The sequence below is a fragment of the Amphiura filiformis genome, chromosome 7 (genome assembly GCF_039555335.1).
Source record: "Amphiura filiformis chromosome 7, Afil_fr2py, whole genome shotgun sequence".
NCBI lineage: Eukaryota > Metazoa > Echinodermata > Ophiuroidea > Amphilepidida > Amphiuridae > Amphiura > Amphiura filiformis.
This window is the reverse complement of record NC_092634.1, coordinates 52978195-52997533: the sequence shown is the minus strand read 5'-3', so window position 1 is coordinate 52997533 and position 19339 is coordinate 52978195. Positions and strand designations below refer to the sequence as shown.

The window sequence follows — 19339 nt, the reverse complement described above, 5'->3', positions numbered from 1 at the left end:
ATTACGGTATCAGAAATAGGAGTAAAAGAGGGCGCAATGAGGGGCCTCTATTTTTGGGACACCCTGTATTAATACATAATGTCACCTTGAAAAATATTGTTGATTTGAGACGGCAAAACTGAATCCAGAGTTAAGGTCTCAAACAACCCTGCCAGGACACAGTTATCAAATGTAACTATGATTGCTGATAGGAGGAAGTCATTGGAATATCGTATTGACATTAGACTATTCTCCTGCAAAGTGTTTGCTCAAAAAAGTTAAAAAATCAATTTCAGGAATATAAAGGTAAACTGGTTATTAGTTTAAATTTGCATTTCCTGCCTATGTATAATATTTATACATTACAACGTCATAGAATAATATTTTTTTAAAGGTGAGCTTATGAAAACATCACAACAATAAGAAAAACCAAACAAACAAATTCAATTCGAAGCAAAAAACAAGTCCTTGCTACACTTTTTGTGAATACAGGTATTATCCTGGAACAGTACTCTTCAACGTCATATTGTAATAGCCTCTGTCATAGCTTTCGCTGAATTTACTTAATGAAAATTATGGTAAAATGTATTAAGTGGTTTTTGGGAGTAGGGCAACTTTAAAGCTGCTACAATATGTTTCAATCACATTACTTGTTCACCTGCACAACTGTCTAAAGAGATACTTTACTCAATATACACATCGCATACTACTTTGAACACTTAATTGATGCCCCAATTACTGAGAACGAGCCATTAACAATAGCCCAATGAGTTGACGATGAATGCTTACCTCAAAATATACGATTTTTTTTAATAGTATATAAAAGCAACCGCTCTTGGCTAGAGGCTGAAGTATGAATCCAGCTTTGCATTATATATACTGCTCCAAGAAAGTATCCTTACACTTGGAAAAATAATCACAATTTCAAAACCGAACCATATTGGGGTAAATTTGTTTTTAAATAGATGCACTAACTAATCCGGCACATTATGACACCTAATTGAATCCAATGTGACTTCAAGAAGCAAAGTTACAAGCATTTGATTAGACGAAGGTCCAGTTTTAAAAGGGACAAACCTGGCCTATACTAAACTCCACGGAATAGACATCTGGTTTGAGAGTGGTAAATAGCTAATTTGTGCGTGCCTTTAATTTGAAACAAAGTTACAAGCATTTGATTAGACAACGGTCCAGTTTTAAAAGTGACAAACTGGCCTATTCAAAACTCCACGGACTAGACATCTGGTTTGAGAGTGGTAAATGGCTAATGTGTGCGTGCCTTTAATTTGAAACAAAAGGAACAAAAGAAAACTGAAACAAAAGAGCTGACAAATAAAATGGAAGTTATGAAAAGTACAGAGAAGTAAAAACTGAAATAAATACTGCTTTAAATAAAGCTTCATTGAAGAAACTGTGTAGTCTCTTTGTTGCGCTTGTTGGAATCTTTTTACGCCTTGTATAGACCAGTTTGTCACTTTTAAAACTGGACCTTCGTCTATTAAGTTGCTTGTAACTTTACTTCTTGATATCGCATTGGATTCAATGTGGTGCCATAATGTGCAGGATTAGTGCATCTATTACAAAAAACAAATTTACCCCAATATGTTCAGTTTGAAATTGTGATTATTTTTCCAAGTGTAAGGATACTTTTTGGCGCAGTATATATTATGCACATATGATTGAGTATAGCCTTTTACCAAACATCTGTGTAAACCCACTCCCATGAATGCTTTTTAATATAATTCAATTCTTATTTGATGAAATAAAAGGATTATGATAACAACTCAATCCTTGGTATTATATGCACCTTTGACTTGGGGCACTTGACTTACTCTGGGTTATACGTGTGGTTTTAGTATTTGAGTATATTTATCGGAAATACAGTAAAACAAATGCTGTGCAAACGTGTTTTGTGTTCAAAAAGTGAAATGTGTGCAATGTATATTTTATGTGAAATGCCATTAATGCAACATCAACTACTCCGGAAGTAAACTCATTCGTAAAATCAATATTCATGGAGCGTTGTGCGTAAGAGCCTTGCAAATGTTTAAGAGTTTTGGGTTAGAACATAGATCTTACATCTTGAATCCAAAATGACTTTGCTGCTTAAGTTATTTACACTTACGTTTTCATACTATTAATAGTATCGCCATTGTGGTAATCAGCAACAGGTCTTTTTACGGCACGATTACAAAATATAAAATGAAATATCGCTCACGAAACAACAAGGCTGACAGGTCATTCAAAATAGACGGTCAACAGTTACAATTTTAAAAATTTCTTCTATGAAACTTCTCTCATCCCAATTTCTCAGATGCAGAAACCAATAATTATTAAACCATTTGGCGAACATTACAAAGGTATCTGGCCATTTTGTGGAGTGTGGACTATTGTTCGTTCCTTCCCCTCTGCACAAACGTATTTTCGTCTTATCGCCCTTGTATGCACTGGAATACGCGCATGATATCACCACAGGTGACACCTTCTATCCCACTTATTTATTCAAACACATTGCCATCTAGTACGTAATGTGAAATGAACAGGATATTGGATGAATGCTCACCTTACAGTTTGCCGAATTCTTCTTTTTTCAGAGATATTGCAATACTTTTGCAAGTGATTGGTATATGGTATTCCAACAAGAAATGTTCTTTTCTACATTACATGGAAGTTCCTTTTAAAGTGATTAATGTAGAATAACATAGAATATACTTGACGATATGGAACTGTGTATTGTCGTCTTTGTGTATCGGTAGATATGAGAAACGCAAAACTGATATATTAAAGAACCTAAAATGTATGAGAGACGTTTTTCAAACTTTTTTTTATTCTCACAAAGGGCAGATTTAAAGGGGCCTGTGATCTATTAAATGCATGCAAACTTGTTAATAAACTAATGTCGGCGCCGACTCACACTGATAATGAATCATGGTATAATCAGCCAATGAGAATTCTTAGTCAGTGACTGTGGTTTAGCTTGTAAGCGCTGAATTGTATTGGTTTCTGCATACCGTCTTTCACACGGTAGGCAACAGCAGTGTAGCACTTTCTAGAGCGTAATACGCGAACGAGGTCGCAGTACGCGCAACTAAAACTATAAACAAGTTCGTTTCATTGCAGAAAAGGGGGATTTATTTTGACGGTAACGTAGTTTTTGCTAAATAAAATAGTGTTTATTAAAATAACTAAGAAAGAAAATAAGCGATATGAATTTCTGCACCGGTATCCACTACTCAAAATATTGGACCTGCCTGTCGTCTATCATACGGTAGTGGAGAGTAAAAACAAACATTCACATCGTTTATTCTCTAAATGGCGATATCTAATTTCCTGATTCATTCAGCCAATCATGCTGTACCTTTTATTTCATCAACATCAATTACAGTAATTAGACTAATGGCAGCATTCTAATAAATAAGAAAGGTATGAATATTTATACTTTTAATATGATTTCTTCCATGTCAAATATTTGATAAAATTGTATTTGTGTTAGAGTTGAGTCGAATACCATAGTATTGATTTAATTCTTACATTTTGAACATTTGCCAATATTGTCAGTCTCATTCTATGAGGATGTCTCTCATGTATCAGGTTCCGTGCTACACACACGCTCACCCAAACACCTTTCTATTTTGCTCCTCGCATCGTTTAACAAAGGCAGTTGCGATTTCACGTTATTTCATGCATTTTTCAATACTAGATCTGATACAATAAAATGATTTACACTGATTTGATTTTAGTTATAGGCCTACATTAGTGACGAGATGTACAAACAATCAAGCAGATTGTAACTTTTCACCCAGGTTGTGTCTTTCCATATGATCATTCAGAGAATTAAGGTTACTAACTATTTTCAACTGTTGCAATTTGGTAGTTACAGCATCTTGCAAATAGTAGTGAGCTTTGGCAAAAATTACATTGCTCATTTCATAGTGAGCGTGTAGAAGAATTCAAATATCATAGATATACTTTTGTAGGTCCTGTGGTTCTTGAGATATGTTGTAAAGAGGGTTGAAACAACAAAACTTTTGTAAAACGTACATAACTCATTAACAACCTATAAATTAAGCAAGTTTTCAAAGTATAGGATTTGTAGAATGAACTTTTGCAAAACATCAAGTGTTATTTTTCAATCTAGATAATGAAAATCGATATTTTGGTTGCTTCGTCCAACAATACCTCGTCTACCTTTAAAGGGCATTCAGAGCGTCCTCCTCACCCAAAAGATCAAAGTCACTGAATGAAACACAAACCGGTCTCTCAGGCAGAGTCATGTCATGTAAGATCAGGTTGGTCTTTACTAACAAGTGTTCAATGGGAGCCCGCGCAATACCAATAACAAGAACTCATTGCATCAATTATACAGTGAAAACATGGATCTCTCGTTCGATTAACAGATTAATAAAATTACTACATCTGAATATTTACGTTTTATACGAGCAGTCTCTTAATGAACAATGAACTAGATTGTACGTCACAAAGCGACAAGAAACAATCCAATTGGCCAGTCACTTATCGTGGCTATAGGTTATTGTCTTCCATCTGGTTCAATAATGGTATACGGTCTTTGATTTACAATTTGTAACATGTAGACAAGACAAACCGAGTTTTTTCGTTGAATTTTTGTAATCTGTTCAAGATACTGCCACTAATAGCACACCACGACTCAACCAGCTGTCAATCATTCTGTCACTACATTTGAAATTATAATATTGGTTTAAAAGTAGACCTATCAGGTCTTATTGATTAGAATGTGTGTGTGACCCAGTTGCCCTACATTTCTTTTGTTGAAATTCTTCATGTGGAGATTGTCAAGACATTCACAAAAAGCAACAATCCCGAGATTTAATTTTTGTCCAATGCGCTAGTGCCAGATTTTAGAGGTTATGATTTTCCTAACATCCACAAATAAACCTCTAGGCTATTGTTTAGAATAGTACATTGACTAGATAAATAACATCAAGAAAGATGACTGCTAAGTGTCTTCAAATGTTTTGCAATTCTGACCAGGACGCACAGAAGCTTCATCAGGTCTTACGTAAACGGCAAGGCATTTTTTTTTAATTTTTTTTAATTACAAAAACAAAGCGAAAACTAATCGAACTCTTGTACAAAGCGTAGAGAACTGAGCTATAATTTAAAGAAATACATTAGTTATCTTACTTCAAGGAGTATAGTGTGATGTTCTGTCATTCTGGTTATATGTTTTAGCATCATAAATAATCATAATGTTTTACGTTGATTTTCGATTTTTGACGTTGAAATGCTATCCACAATAGAGTTTTAAAATGATGTCAAATAAGGAAATTGTGAAATTCCATACGACCCAATATTTAGCTATATTGCATTTGAATGTCATTGTTTAGGTAAAATATTAGCGGAATCAAATCCAAACCAAAGTTACTCTAACAAAAGTTATATAAGCTCCAACCGCCTACAGGAATATTGGTTTTATTCACACAAAAAAGAAAAACAGAGGGAGAGAGATGCAATAGCGTTTCAAAAAGCGCATTACCGTTAGAGCGTGTGACAAACGCTCAACATCATAATTTGATTTAAGACTTGAAAGTATAATACGATTTCAAATATCTCGTTATTAGATTTGTGATTTTCAGGAATTTGAAACTTTATAAAAGAGGCTAAGAAAAGTTATCTTTTAATACTTTCTTTCCACGTTCTAAAATATGTGCTTTAAATCGATTGCCTGTCACTCTGTACATATCATGTGCCCGCAGCTATTATGTGAAGCAACATTAGCAGTGCTCTAACTTTTTGTGCCTTTAAAATAAAATAATCAATATAATGCATGGATGCTGACAACTGACTGATACAAAACTGCATCTGGGTATGTCTATGTAATTCGAGAGGTTAAGTGGGGGGAGAACATGAAAAGGAAGCAACGGCGCTCGTTTCTTATACCCAGGAAAAGTGACTCTGTAAAGTAATGTCGTACTTACACTTAGATTAGTAGACAAGGATTTTGTATCATATGTTGTCAGCTATATACTAATCGCCTCTCACATGCATAGCATATGTTGTCAGCTATATACTAATCGACTCGCATGCTTGAACCATTACATTCGTTTGCTCCAGCTTGGTGTAACTGACGTTTTGGGAACATAACCGTGGAGAAACAATTGTTGAAGTGAGCTGTTTCCAAAATGAATATCAAGGGTAGCCAGGGCTATTGTGTTCAATGTCAATGGTGACCTCAGCTTTTTATTTTAGAATTCATATTGACATATTTTCAAACCAGATTTTCTCGAAAAGTTGTTTATTTACTATACCCCACCTTACTCCTCTCGTGACTATTGAAAGAAGCCAACAAATCAATTACAGTAACCGTTAACATCACTAGTTTAAGTAATTTCCGTTGTTTTTACATAATTGTCCATTTCCAATACAAAAGAAGCCACGGCATATCTTTTAAATTTGACTGCACAAAAGAAAATCTATACAGCAAGTGGTAACATTTGGGAATGTAATGTTGTAAGAAATTTCTGGAATGATGTTCAAAATCAAATCATAAAAAAACAGGTTTACCTGGACATGAAGAGTGTTTTGTTAGGTATTCTTGACCCAGATGTGTCCAAATTCAACTTCCTTGTTCTTCATGGGAAAAAATTCATTTATGATGTGAAGTATAAACAAGGTTCTCTAAATATTTCTTATTTTATTAGGAGGCTTAAGAAGACTGCTAAGGTAGAAAAAAAGCATGTCATGTACTGGCAAAAGGTTAAATGAATGGCATAAACGTTGGAACTCCATTTTGTAAAATAATTATAATTGTATACCGTATCATGTTTATTGAGTACAAATGCATTGTTGTTTATACATATCACATATCATAATGTTTTCTATGATTATATTATTCATGCTACGTTGTATGTAACCTGCTGATAAAATAAAAGCACGGTGTACCTGGTGTATACTGTGGAAAGATAAAAAAAAGTGGTAACATCACATTGATTTGCTAGTCAATTTTTGAACAGACAATAAAGCTGCCATATTACTTAACTATTTCCCTTCATGACGGCACGGGACATATTCATTTCAGTCAGATGGGACACTAATTCATGTCTGCGGTAAAGTTTCATTTAATGATCCATAGTATCGTAGGTAATCAACACTAAATCAATATGAACAGACATGCAGTATTTTCTATTTCAATAGTACCCAAAGAGTTGCTTGTCCTGAATCATGTTATAGGTGGTCTTACAATAACACAGCAATCATGTAAAACTATGTTTCGATTTGTTTGGGTATTGTTTCTTATATTTCATTACCTCATCTCAACAATTAAAGTAATGTTCTCCCATTCCATTCAATTTCAGTATGAAACGGTTCTCATAATAATAATAGACTGTCAATGTGTACTTATGTGTGTAATTATATACTTCTGCTCTGTCATAAGACTTGTTTACCAGGACACGAATCTTCGTGGATAAGGAAAGACGATAAGGTCAAAATTGGACACCTGAAGTATCGTTCATTTTATTGCAACTCCAAGCTCAAGGCAAACAGACAGTTGTTTTTATTGAAAGTGAAACTTCTAGGATTATTTCAAATATTAAATGTCAAAGTGGATCTTCAGGTGGTGCTTCATCATCACTATGAATGATCATCAGGTCGAAGATGCTCTTTGCACTCGTATATAGCTATTGTTAGATTGGACATTCTATTTAATGATCAATTTATAATCATCAATCATATCATAATAGTAGGGTTATCTACAGCAATTTTGTGACCGTAGACATGGATGAGAGCGAAGGTTCGTTTCTCAGTGGATTTGTCTTCTATGAAGAAATGATTAGCGGGTGTGCCTCTCGCGAAAATGTGGGCAGGATACGTGAGAGCCCGAAACCTAAAAATGCCGCCGTCGGCCATTTTGACAATTACTTTTCACTAGTTTGGCATACAATACTGTTCAGTGTAGTTTATGTAGTTTCTGAGTCAGGATTTGACTTAATTTCGACCTTCAAATCCAAAATGGACGCCGATAATCACCTCACAAAGGCCACATTCTCAAACAAAAATCATTGTATAGTCTTCATAATAGGCTCTAATTAATTGAATGATGGAGAGTAAAACAACAAATAATAATGATTTGGCCTGTTTTGACCTTCGTAAATGATACGCTCGTTTTTGATGCCGCATGAAAAACCTTAGGGGTTGGTATAACCCACACCTTTGTATTTACTAGGGTTAATCATCTAGCGGTAAATCAACTCTCTATTGAAATTTATATCCACCGTTAGAAGGACAATTACAGCATACAAGTATTTCGACTGTACGTATCTCATGAGCAGGAGCAGGTTAAAGCTGTGTCTAATGTTATAGCAGTCATGGTATATAATACACACAAACAAATATTACGCAAGTACACAAGTGAAGGAGATCATTACTGATGCTTAATCGTTTCCCCAGTATAATTATAAGTAAAGTAGCTAATAGGGATACGCATCCTGCACAAGAACAAATAAACACCGGGGAACGATTGCTCGCTACAAGAGAAGGCAAAATTGGATATCAAACAACCTCATCTACTACGTACGACAAAGTTATTAATCTAACAATACTTATACGCTCATAAAATGGCCTCTGAACGTGTTTGGTACAAAAACTCATTTTCCTCATTTTGTTTGCTAAATAGAGGTTATTGAAATATGCAATTGGTATTATTATTAGACTATTGTTGGCAAACATCAAAACAACCAAACAAATACAAAACAAAAACGAAAAATTACGATATACAACTCTTTTCATCTCTTTAAGTATGCTATTCGAAGAATAAGAAAAGTTTTTGTTACACTTTTTGTGAGTACTGGTATTGTCCTGGAGCATTTACTTTTCAACGTAACTGTAGTAGCACCTGGCATAACCTCTCGTTAATATAGATATATGAGAAGATTCATTAAGTGATACTTGGGATTAGGGCAACTTTAAAGCTGCCATAACATATGCTTCAATCATAACATTGACATTACTTGTGCACCTGTACAACTGTCTCAAGTGATACTTTACTCAATATACACAACAGAATATCGCACATACTACCTTGAACACTCAATCTCAGAACGGCCGATAAACAATATACCAACGACTTAAGGGCGCATACTTAGCCCATAATGAATACTTTATTTTGTCATAAAGCAACCACTCTTTGCTAGAGAATGAATCATGAATCAAGTTTTTCTATATATTTTATATAAAAAAAGGTTATATCGATTTATAAACGTAAAGCTAATGTAGCATTTTACCAAACATTTGTGTAAACCCCATACCATCCATGCTTTTTAAAGATATCATTCAATTCATGAAATAAAAGCATGACCACAACTCAATCCTTATATTCTGAATTATATGCGACTTTGACTTGAGGCACTTGACTTGAGGCACTTGACTTGGGTTATACATGTGTTTTGAGTATATTTATCGGAAATAAAGTAAAACAAATGCTGCGCAAACGTGTGTTGTGTTCAAAAAGTGAAATGTGTGCAATATATATTTTAAGTGAAATGCCATTGCAACATCAACTACTGCGGAAGTAAACTCATCCTTAAATCAATATTCATTGAACGTCGTGCGCAAGAGGTTTGCAAATGTTTAAGAATGTTTGGGAATAAAGTAAATCTTACATATTAAATCTAACCAAACTTTTCTGCTGCAGTTATTTACACTTGCACATCTAAAGAGATTTACCTGTAAAATTATGTTAAAAACTTGCTAACAAAGAATATATTTATTCACTTCTTTTTCATACTATTTAAATGTGTTACCACTTTCGCAACCTGGCAACAGGTCTTTGTACGCCCCGATTATAAATTAAAGCTGCAGAGTGGCTTGTGTGTACATGCTAACACCCCCAGCTAGGTACTGTAATGCTCTCCGATTCTTCTTTCTTTCTTTCTTCTGGCAACAAAAATTTCAAAATGCTTCTCCTCCTACATGTTACACCCTACAATTACATAACTTGCACATATGTATCGGCTATATCTAGTGCCCATAGGGTGCAAACAGAATTGGGATCAAAGGTCATTAAAGGGGCATTTTCGGTATATAACCAAATACCTTCAAAATGCTTCTTCTGCCACATATTACATAGCACAATGACGTCACTTACACATGTGCATCGGCTTTACCCAGTGCCCATGCCTTGCACTCAGAATTGGGGTCAAAGGTCATTAAGGGGTAAAATCTTACAATTGCATTATCTCAACACCTGTAAGGGGTGTGGGGCTCAAAATCAGTGACAGCAAATCTCATGATCAGGGGAACATTTTACAGGGGTCAGGTCAAAGGTCATGCAGAGGTCAAATTTTCGAAATGCATTTTCTGGACATCTGTAAGGGATACGGGGCTCAAACTCTTGTGACAAGAAACTTACTGACCAGGGGAACACTTTGGAACGCTGTGCAGGGGTCAGGTCAAAGGTTATCTGGGTCAAATCTTATAATTTAATTTTCTGGGCGTCTGTAAGGAGTATGGGACTCAAACTCGGTGACGCCAAACCTCATGACCAGGGGAACATTTTTGGAACATTTTGCAGGGGTCAGATACCTCTAAAACACCAACATGCCCCAGCTAGGTTTGTGGTCTATGACCACCATTTGCCACTAGTTCTATTTTGTTTTTTCTGCAGAAACGTTTTAAATCAACCGTGATGAATTCGATTGTGGAGCCGAGCTAAACGTACATTTCGATTGGTCTAATTTAACGCGGCATCAAGTAACGAATTTACTCTTGTATTTATAAAGGTCAACGAACGACTCACGAATGAATCTGAACCTGGGAGCTAAAGTATTATATTAGGGGTAATGGATAGTGATACGTGGGGAGAGTAAAGGATACACTTACTCGGATAGGAGCGATGACAACACGATGCTGTTCTATATCAGTGGCCTAACAAGCTTTTTCGGAAATAGCAGTTACTGACAATTCTTACCGATGCATTTTAGGAAACGGTTAAAGGATGCCTCAAAATTACAGTGGGCGAGATCAAGACCATCTTCATTCCAAAACAGCTTATTTTAAAGTCAATACTTGAAAATCAGATGTGGATTAGTTGTAGCGCCTTGTAACCTTTGGCAAAGGCGCTTTATATAGATGGTTATTGTTAATGTCGGTCCTTCTATGTAGGCCATATTGGGTGGCATAATAGGGGAGAATAATATCTTAATTGTAACACTATCCCTGTGCTGAAGGTGAAATTTACACCTACTTATGTTACTGTTCGATAATTTTCCTGGGACTATAGTGAGTGTGTGGCTAAATAAGAGTATCATTGGTCCTCGGACAGCTTTGTATGGAGGAATTGTGGTTGAACAACCACAATGTTCGTTTTAAGGTCTAAGGAGGAAAGTTAGGGTAATACATAAAGCGGTTTCAAAACTTCTGTGACAACTTATGTAAAAACATATCCGCCAATTTCAAACAAGGTTTTAAAACGTCTGTGACAGCTATTGAAAAACATTCAAACCCTATATCCAATATGCCGCCAGCTGCGACATTCAGCATGTTCAGTATGATATAAAACATAACACATCGGAATTCAAATGGAGGACAAAAAGCTCTTCCTGCTCGCATTTCTTTCATCATAACCTGGGCTAACTTCAGCTGCACTTTGTGGATTGTGTCCACAAAATCTCGTCAGCAGTCTCTATATTAGATGATAGTTTCAAGCTGTTAAAACTATAAATATTTGATTCAATAAAAGTCAACATAAGGATATAACAACTTTTTAATAGAGAAAATTAAACTTGGTGGGAGATCGTTTGATTACTTTACAAATCCCAAGAAAAAAATCAATGTTACTAGAGCCAATATCAAACAAGGTTTTGAAACTTCTGCGACAGCTATAAATGTCAAACATTCCCGATCCCATATACCGGCAGCTGGGACGTTCAGTATGACATAATTATTACGTAACACCTTGGAGCTCAAATGGAACGACAAAAACCTTGCAGCCATCTAAGACCTAACATCAAGGATGCTCTGTCTGCTGTCATTTGTGTCGTCATACCCTGGGCCAGCTTCAGCAAGGAGGTTAATCACACACTGCATGGACGCGACCTTGTCAACATTCTCTATACTTATGATATTAGATGATGGTTTCAAGCTATTCAAACTGCTTCATTTGCTTCATTAAAAGTTGACATAAAGACATAACAACAGTGGTATACTAATCCTTAACTTTGAATAGAGACAATTAAACTTAGCGGGAGACCATTTTATTACTTTAGAGTACAAACCAAAGTTACTAAAACTATTCTATTTGTTTGTTTTCTGTAGTATCTAGGAATATATTATGCTTTTTCCAACTCAATTAGTTTGAATATAATGATATATAAAGATGCAATCAGTTATTTTAAGGCTTATATCAATTCCTTCTGAGATTTCTTCAAATCATGGCGTCACTTTCGTCAATATTGACCTACCCATATAGGCATAGCAATAACAAAATATTGCACATTTATATAGGGGATGGCAAAACGATTCAGTCGGATCCTCATGTGGATAAATATCCTCATGCGGATAATACTTTCAGTCAGCTAGATATTCCAGTTTAAATACAAATACTCCTTCCCCTCTGTGATATGCGAACTTCATTTGTTATCATTCACGATGCACCATGATTATGATATCCAACCAAGTACTTGCTATTGTTGTATTGTTGAGAGTTCGTCATGGGATCGTGTTCTGGAATTTTATACACAGTATAGTTGTATTTTTATTCTATTCATGTGACCGTAGAGAAATTGCTTTCATCTTTTACTTCTGAGTAAAACATGAGTGAAACAGATATCATGATATATATTAGATTGTTTACTTCTGTCTTAGGATTCTAGCTGTGAGTTGCGACAAAATCCTGACTGTACATTTTTTCCTATTATATGTTTTGTTCTGACATCCTGTCGAACATTTACAGCCGTAGTATCGACAATTATTTATAGGTTAATAAATGCGTAACTTAACAATCACAGCTTGAACTTATTGAGTAAAGACACACATTCGAATAGAGGGGTGGGGCAATACCCCAATTTTGTATATGCCCCAGCCCTTCTCCCCTCCAAATCTCTCAAATCTGGAGGTGTTAGTACCTTTGTTGGTATCAATGGAAAGAAGACACCAATAACTACCTTTGTAACCAAAATCATTGACATTGAACGTTTTACAACGAAAATCTAGAGATAGGGCTTCAAATACCCCTCGTTTTTAGACGTGTTACAACAAAATACCTCAGTAAAGTGTACACAAAATGACAATCGGTATTTTTTCACTATGCGACAAATGCGAAACTCTAGAAGTAAGCATGAATCAATATTGTCGTATTCTTGTCTAGACAAACTCAACGGCTGTATATGTCTACTTATATCCAACTTAAAATAAGTATTGAACATCTAAATATCAAACACAAACAAACAATTTTGTCACTAAAGTAGATTTTCCCGTACTTGAGGTTCCATGAATTGTGAATGAAAATAAGCTTGATGGACTTTGATTGAATTCATACTACACTCCTTGGCGACAACCAAATACAACAACCAAATATATACAATATTGAGTTAGATTGTGGAGCCAGCTATCGCCAATCATCACAAGAGTATATGAGGTTAGTATCGTTACTGTGACTTTTATAATTATGTGACTGTTGCTTTATATATATATAGCTCAGTTATTATCAATATCAATAAAGATACTGCTACGTCCGTCATATCATATTTCTCCCGTGCATTTATTATTTCCGGTATGACAACCTCGGCGTGTATACGCATCATCAAATTTCTATCAATATATATAGCTCAATACATATGAAAGCATAAAAATGTAGAAATACTTCAAACATCCTCAATTCACCTAACCACAATGGACCCACAAAGCCCACAGCTAACAGGTATCATTATCAATATAGTATTTCATCTTAATCAAAATTGATCGGTTACGGTTGTGGAACAAACCATGTAGTTTGCCACTGGTTACCAAATCATAGTTTTGAGTTAAAGCCCCAGTGCCTAAATTGTGTAAAGTAGGTGTTACATTTGAGACAAGCTATGGGTGATACATAGTATGTGTAATACGACACTAATATTAAAGAGGAAAAGGTAGTGACTACTTTCTAGTTTGTGCATAATAAATATAAAAGTATCCCCTGTATCCACATAGATGACTATGGAGTATGCTGGTTTGAGTTTCATCAACCTACCAAAATCGATTAAAACTGACAAGTATGTGTCTTACGAATCTAAAACAATGCAACGCATGGGAAGTGATATCTTGCATGGAAAAGACAAGGGGAGCAAAGATATTTATATACCAGCCGCCAGCGATAGGCAAGCTGACCAACGAGTAGTTTCAATGTGGTTATGTGACCATTAAGATGATACTTGCGAATGCAGATTTATGCGGATAAAAGTAGAACTGAATCACGATAAATCATCTCAACGTGCATATTCACAATTGATAATCAGAATATTATACCATACGCTCGTATGTATTAAGACATTACGGTGCATACGTGATGCGCGCGTAATGAGACAAAACTCGCATATTGGGCGTCGCACATCCAGGTCTGAGATTCCTGAGACTGAATCCGAATAGCGTGCGCCGCGAGTTATATCTGGCAAGAGTCATTTTAGATGATACAAAAAGTTCATATTGGACACCGGAAACAGTTGTAGATTTAATATGAAGACTTGTTAAATCTGGATTAGGTCCCCTTGGGCTGCACACGAATCTGACAAGGCTGGTCTTTCAAAAATATAAGCCGGTAGTGATATGTACCATGAAGTATGAACGAAAAAAAAAATCACATCCCAAAATTCTCTTCAAAACGTTTTTGAGGTTGTTCTTAGCTTGGGTAGGTTTCCTCAGAATGATTATGATTAAAAAAAAATTAATTTGTATTAGTGGTGTTTATTGCCCATTTTAGGCACATTACCCTTTAAATGAGATCCATGTTGACAATTAATCTTCTTGAGTCCTTTTAGCATGGTCTCAAGATGATAGCTGCTAGAAGTTCACTAATCCTCATCTATCAGGACACAGTTCTGTCAACCCTAATAATAAATATAATGACCTCTGAAAGCATGAGGTCACTGTTTGAGCTATCACTATAATTGAATGGAAGTTATTGAACTACGCTATTGGCAGTGATATGTGGCAAATCAATGCATTTTAAAAATAGACCATGTTAAAACATTCACATTATTTTTCTGGACATACTGCAGTTACTGTCCGTTTTCCTATACACAATACACAGTGCTCTCACCATTGACGCGTGACCTCTACAAATGATGTATGTTGGAAGAATGGGCACTTGCTTAGTTAACATCACTGTGTGAAAAATAACCAGCCAATATTTAAATTATTCTCCAAACTTCTAGCAAATATATTTCTCTAACATGACCTAAAATTACAGCTAGTTAAGATGTTCAGAAATAGTCGCACTTTTGTAAAATATGAGTGAGGGCAAGGCATAGCTAGCCAACTCCCCGTGTTAATTGAATGGAGATTTGACCAAAATATTGGTATCGGACCGCTCACTTCTGAAGGATGCCACAAAAAACGGTACAAGCTACATTTAAACTATTTTCTGGCAATCATTATGATGAGTTTCTTATATAGTATGCCGAAATTGGGTACTGTAGGTGATTGACAAAGGGTCGCACTTTTGTGTTTTAGGAAGGATATGTAAACGACAGATAACACCAAAAATATGAAGAAATTATTTCCAAACCGTGTTAAGTCAACAATCATTATGTTGCTCATTTTCAAGAATGCTGGTTAACAAAAAGCAGGCCATTGTCTCATTTCGTGAACAAAGGTCCACTACCATTGTTTCCTTGCGTTTCCTTTATAATCGGTTACCCAACTGAAGCTGTATTATAGCAGCTCATTGCTATATCGCACATATAAAACAGACACATGTGCACAGCCACAGAAGATCCGATTTAATCAGTTGAGCTGTTTCAATGAGTGTTATCTTGGTTTAATAGCTTTTAATGGGGTTTAAGTTCTGCAAAGGTCGAGATGAATTCTACTGTAGACATGACTGCATCATGAACAGTTTTTCATGGGGAACAAGTACGACGTACAGCGTGTTCAAAAGTAACTTAACATTGTGAATTTGCCATATCGCAAATATTTCCTACTTCATACCAAAATGGAGAACATATTCACATAGATTGATCTTTTAAAATTATTCTGATACCAAAAACAGCATTATTGATGACCCCTTGACCTTACTGTGCGACTGTACATATGTGTGTATCAAACCCACAAAAGCAAGCTCATGTGTTCTTTATTCAAGCACATGAATAATGTGCTTCCCTGAACAATAGAGTTGGTTCACTCACTACACACGCTACATTTAGGTATGAACATTCATGGATTACATGGCCTAGTGTAAGCATGACTGCTGTTTTAGATTATAATTAGGATATATTGACAATATTAAACTTAAACTTTAAAACAGTTGAAGTGAAGATGAATTTCCTATAGATCAACGGACTCAGATCGTATGGTTCTTTGCCGAGAAATTCCTATCAACTGGATCTGTTCATGATCTACCTCGGGCAGGACGTGGAAGAACAGGAAGATCGGCTACAAACATCGATGTCATACGAAGAGCGGTGGCGAAAAGCCCAAGACGATCAGTACGTCGGCTTTCAATGGAGAACAACGTACCGCGTACAACTGTTCATCGAATCCGCAGAAAAGAAAAGCAGTTTCCATATCAAATCCAGATAAAACAGAAAATGAAGATTACGCATTGAAAACAAACAAACAATCAAACAAACAGAGCAAAATTAAACAAAACAGATTTTAAAACGATAACACGTTATATCGTGTTATCACGTCTCAAATGACGAGACTTATTTTCCGTTTATAAAAGTGGGTTTTACGGTATGGTAAATATTCGTTAATTTCATGTCAAAGGGTCATGACCACATAGGCATGTTTGGTATCATAACATTTCTAAAAGAATTATCTACATACTGTGCAATTTTTGTAACAACACTATTAACCCAACGCAAGTTATGGCAAATTCACAATGTTAAGTTACTTTTGGGACACCCGGTACTTCCCGGTACTTATGAGGTAAAAAGACTGTAACCTAACAACTTTCCACCAAAATCCAATGTAAAGCAATTATACGATTAAAATAGTCATGTAATGTATATAATTGGCCACATTTGGGATTAGTATTGATGGCAGTAATATATAACTAAATCAAGGTATTAATAGGAAGGTGCCAGGAGGTCACAGTTGAGGGCGCTTTTCAAAATGACCGCCAAAATTCAATGTAAAGCAATATATTCGGTATGAGATTTTCGATAAGTATTGCTGGCAGGATTATAAATAAGTCAAGGTGTTAATAGGTAGGTACCAGGAGGTCACAGTTGAGGGCGCTTTTCAAAATGGCTGCCGGAATGGCTCAAGTTATAATTGTTTATCTTCTTACTTCTTGTTTGTTATATGCATGTTGGTATAATATATATTTTAAGCTAGTTCAAGCTTAACGTATCTGTACTATTAAATGGACTTTCATTTTTAATAATACTTTTATTTGTTAAGCAAAACATACGTTTTCGCTCCTACGCTGTAAGACTTATTATTTTTCCTTGTGTTATTTTCAGTTTAGTTGAGTTAATAAGCGACACTTTTTGACCAATAACCAATGTCCTGCTTCCTAGCATAAGAACCTACAATCAGCCTCATTGTAAATGATAATTACTTATTGCCATCGTCAGAAGTATGAAATCACATCAAAGCTATATCCAAAGACCAATCGCAAGCGATCAGCCATTGCCCCACTAACCAATGAGATTAAATCGTTTCTTCTTGTCATATAAGTTACATCAAGTCATTGGCAATAACAATCGCTCATAAGTTCGTCAGATATTACTATAGATTTAGCTTTGCCACTGCAAATCAATCAGGATGAAACCTACAGCATTATTGGGTTATCATAACTAATATACTTGTATATCTTCGTGAATGATTGAAAGAATGCTACGCATAGAACAGTCAATCATGTCTGCCTAGAAAGATGAAGATGTTTCTATACACTATTCAAAACTAAGAAATCTGATTTGAATTATTTCATTGTCTTTACTCATGGTTCAAACCAAAGTGATATCCAGTGTCATAGTCCTTCAGTACTCGGTAGTGCAAGTGCGAAGTTGCTTGAACATTACTGATTGAAATGATACTCTATGATTTGCAATATTAATGCTGTTTTTAAACAATGTAAATAAATAAATCGGATCCTTCCATTTTTGAGTAGCGTATGTCATCTTTACTTTGAGCCTGTTTGAGCCTGATTAATTCGTATTAAAAGAGCAATCGCTTGCATATCCCTTGGCTATCAACTACGTATTCAAGGCGAGTTAATTAATTGAACGCATCATTTTAAGCCAATATGATTAAAGTTAGACAACACGCCTCGGTTTCCCCTGCAACTATAGGCATGCAAATGCATACTTCACGGTAAGAAAAACAATACCCTTACACATTTTTATTCATTAAGATAATACGCTTTCTTGAAGCTTGTTGATAATCTAAACAGCGGTTCACGCCCCTTGAAGAATCCCCAGAGCAACTGGAAAAACCTGATATTTCCCGACCACATGTGTCTTATATATATACACTTTACGGTTTTAAGAATCTCGCTACCATTTCAACTAAAATATGAAATGTGATTTATCTTGCCGGTGTGGTTGTTGTGCTTGTAAGTTAATTATGGCAAAGGAGGATTTCCAAGAGAGATATTGATCACCACACTGCGTCCAGATATTGTCATATGGTCAGAGGCTGGAAAAGAAGTGATCATTGGAGAGCTGACTGTTCCATGGGAAGACAACATTGATGAAGCTCATGAGAGAAAATTGACCAAGTATTCAGAATTGAGAGCAGAATGCAAGGATAGAGGTTGTAAGGCTTCTTGCTACCCCTTCGAAGTTGGCCGCCGTGGTTTTGTTGCACACTCTTTGCAGAAGTGGCTGCGAGATTTAGGCTTCAACAGGAGAGAGCTAAAGTCAGTTAGCAGGGCAGCGTCAGAGGCTGCAGAATCAGGATCGTCGTGGGTGTGGTCCAAGTACATTCAGAGGAGTAGATAATCTGGAAGTGAAGTACATCATCAGTATCCTCAGCCAGAGCAGGCAGGCCAGCTAGCCATATCTTTTACTTGTTCTCATTCCTTCATATCAACTCCAGTTAGCTAGGGTTAAGTGATTCCAGCTGCATGGTAGGGTTAGAGGCGCCTGATCCCGTCCGCTTACTACATACTAGTTTGGTCATCTGGGGGTACATATACACAGACCCCCCTTTTGACGGTGATGGCGTATCCCCATATGGG

At 35.8% G+C, this 19339-nt stretch overlaps 2 protein-coding genes across 5 annotated transcripts in view; one reads left to right on the top strand and one right to left on the bottom strand.

Annotated features, from left to right (window-relative positions):
* Positions 1-19339, bottom strand: part of LOC140157329 (histamine H4 receptor-like) — a 173303-nt gene that overhangs the window by 99659 nt on the left and 54305 nt on the right. The window lies entirely within an intron of this gene.
* On the top strand, positions 7735-19100 carry LOC140157943 (uncharacterized). Its single transcript, XM_072181190.1, has 2 exons — positions 7735-7828; positions 18718-19100. The coding sequence occupies exons 1-2, from the start codon at positions 7735-7737 to the stop codon at positions 19098-19100; spliced, it is 477 nt and encodes a 158-aa protein (XP_072037291.1).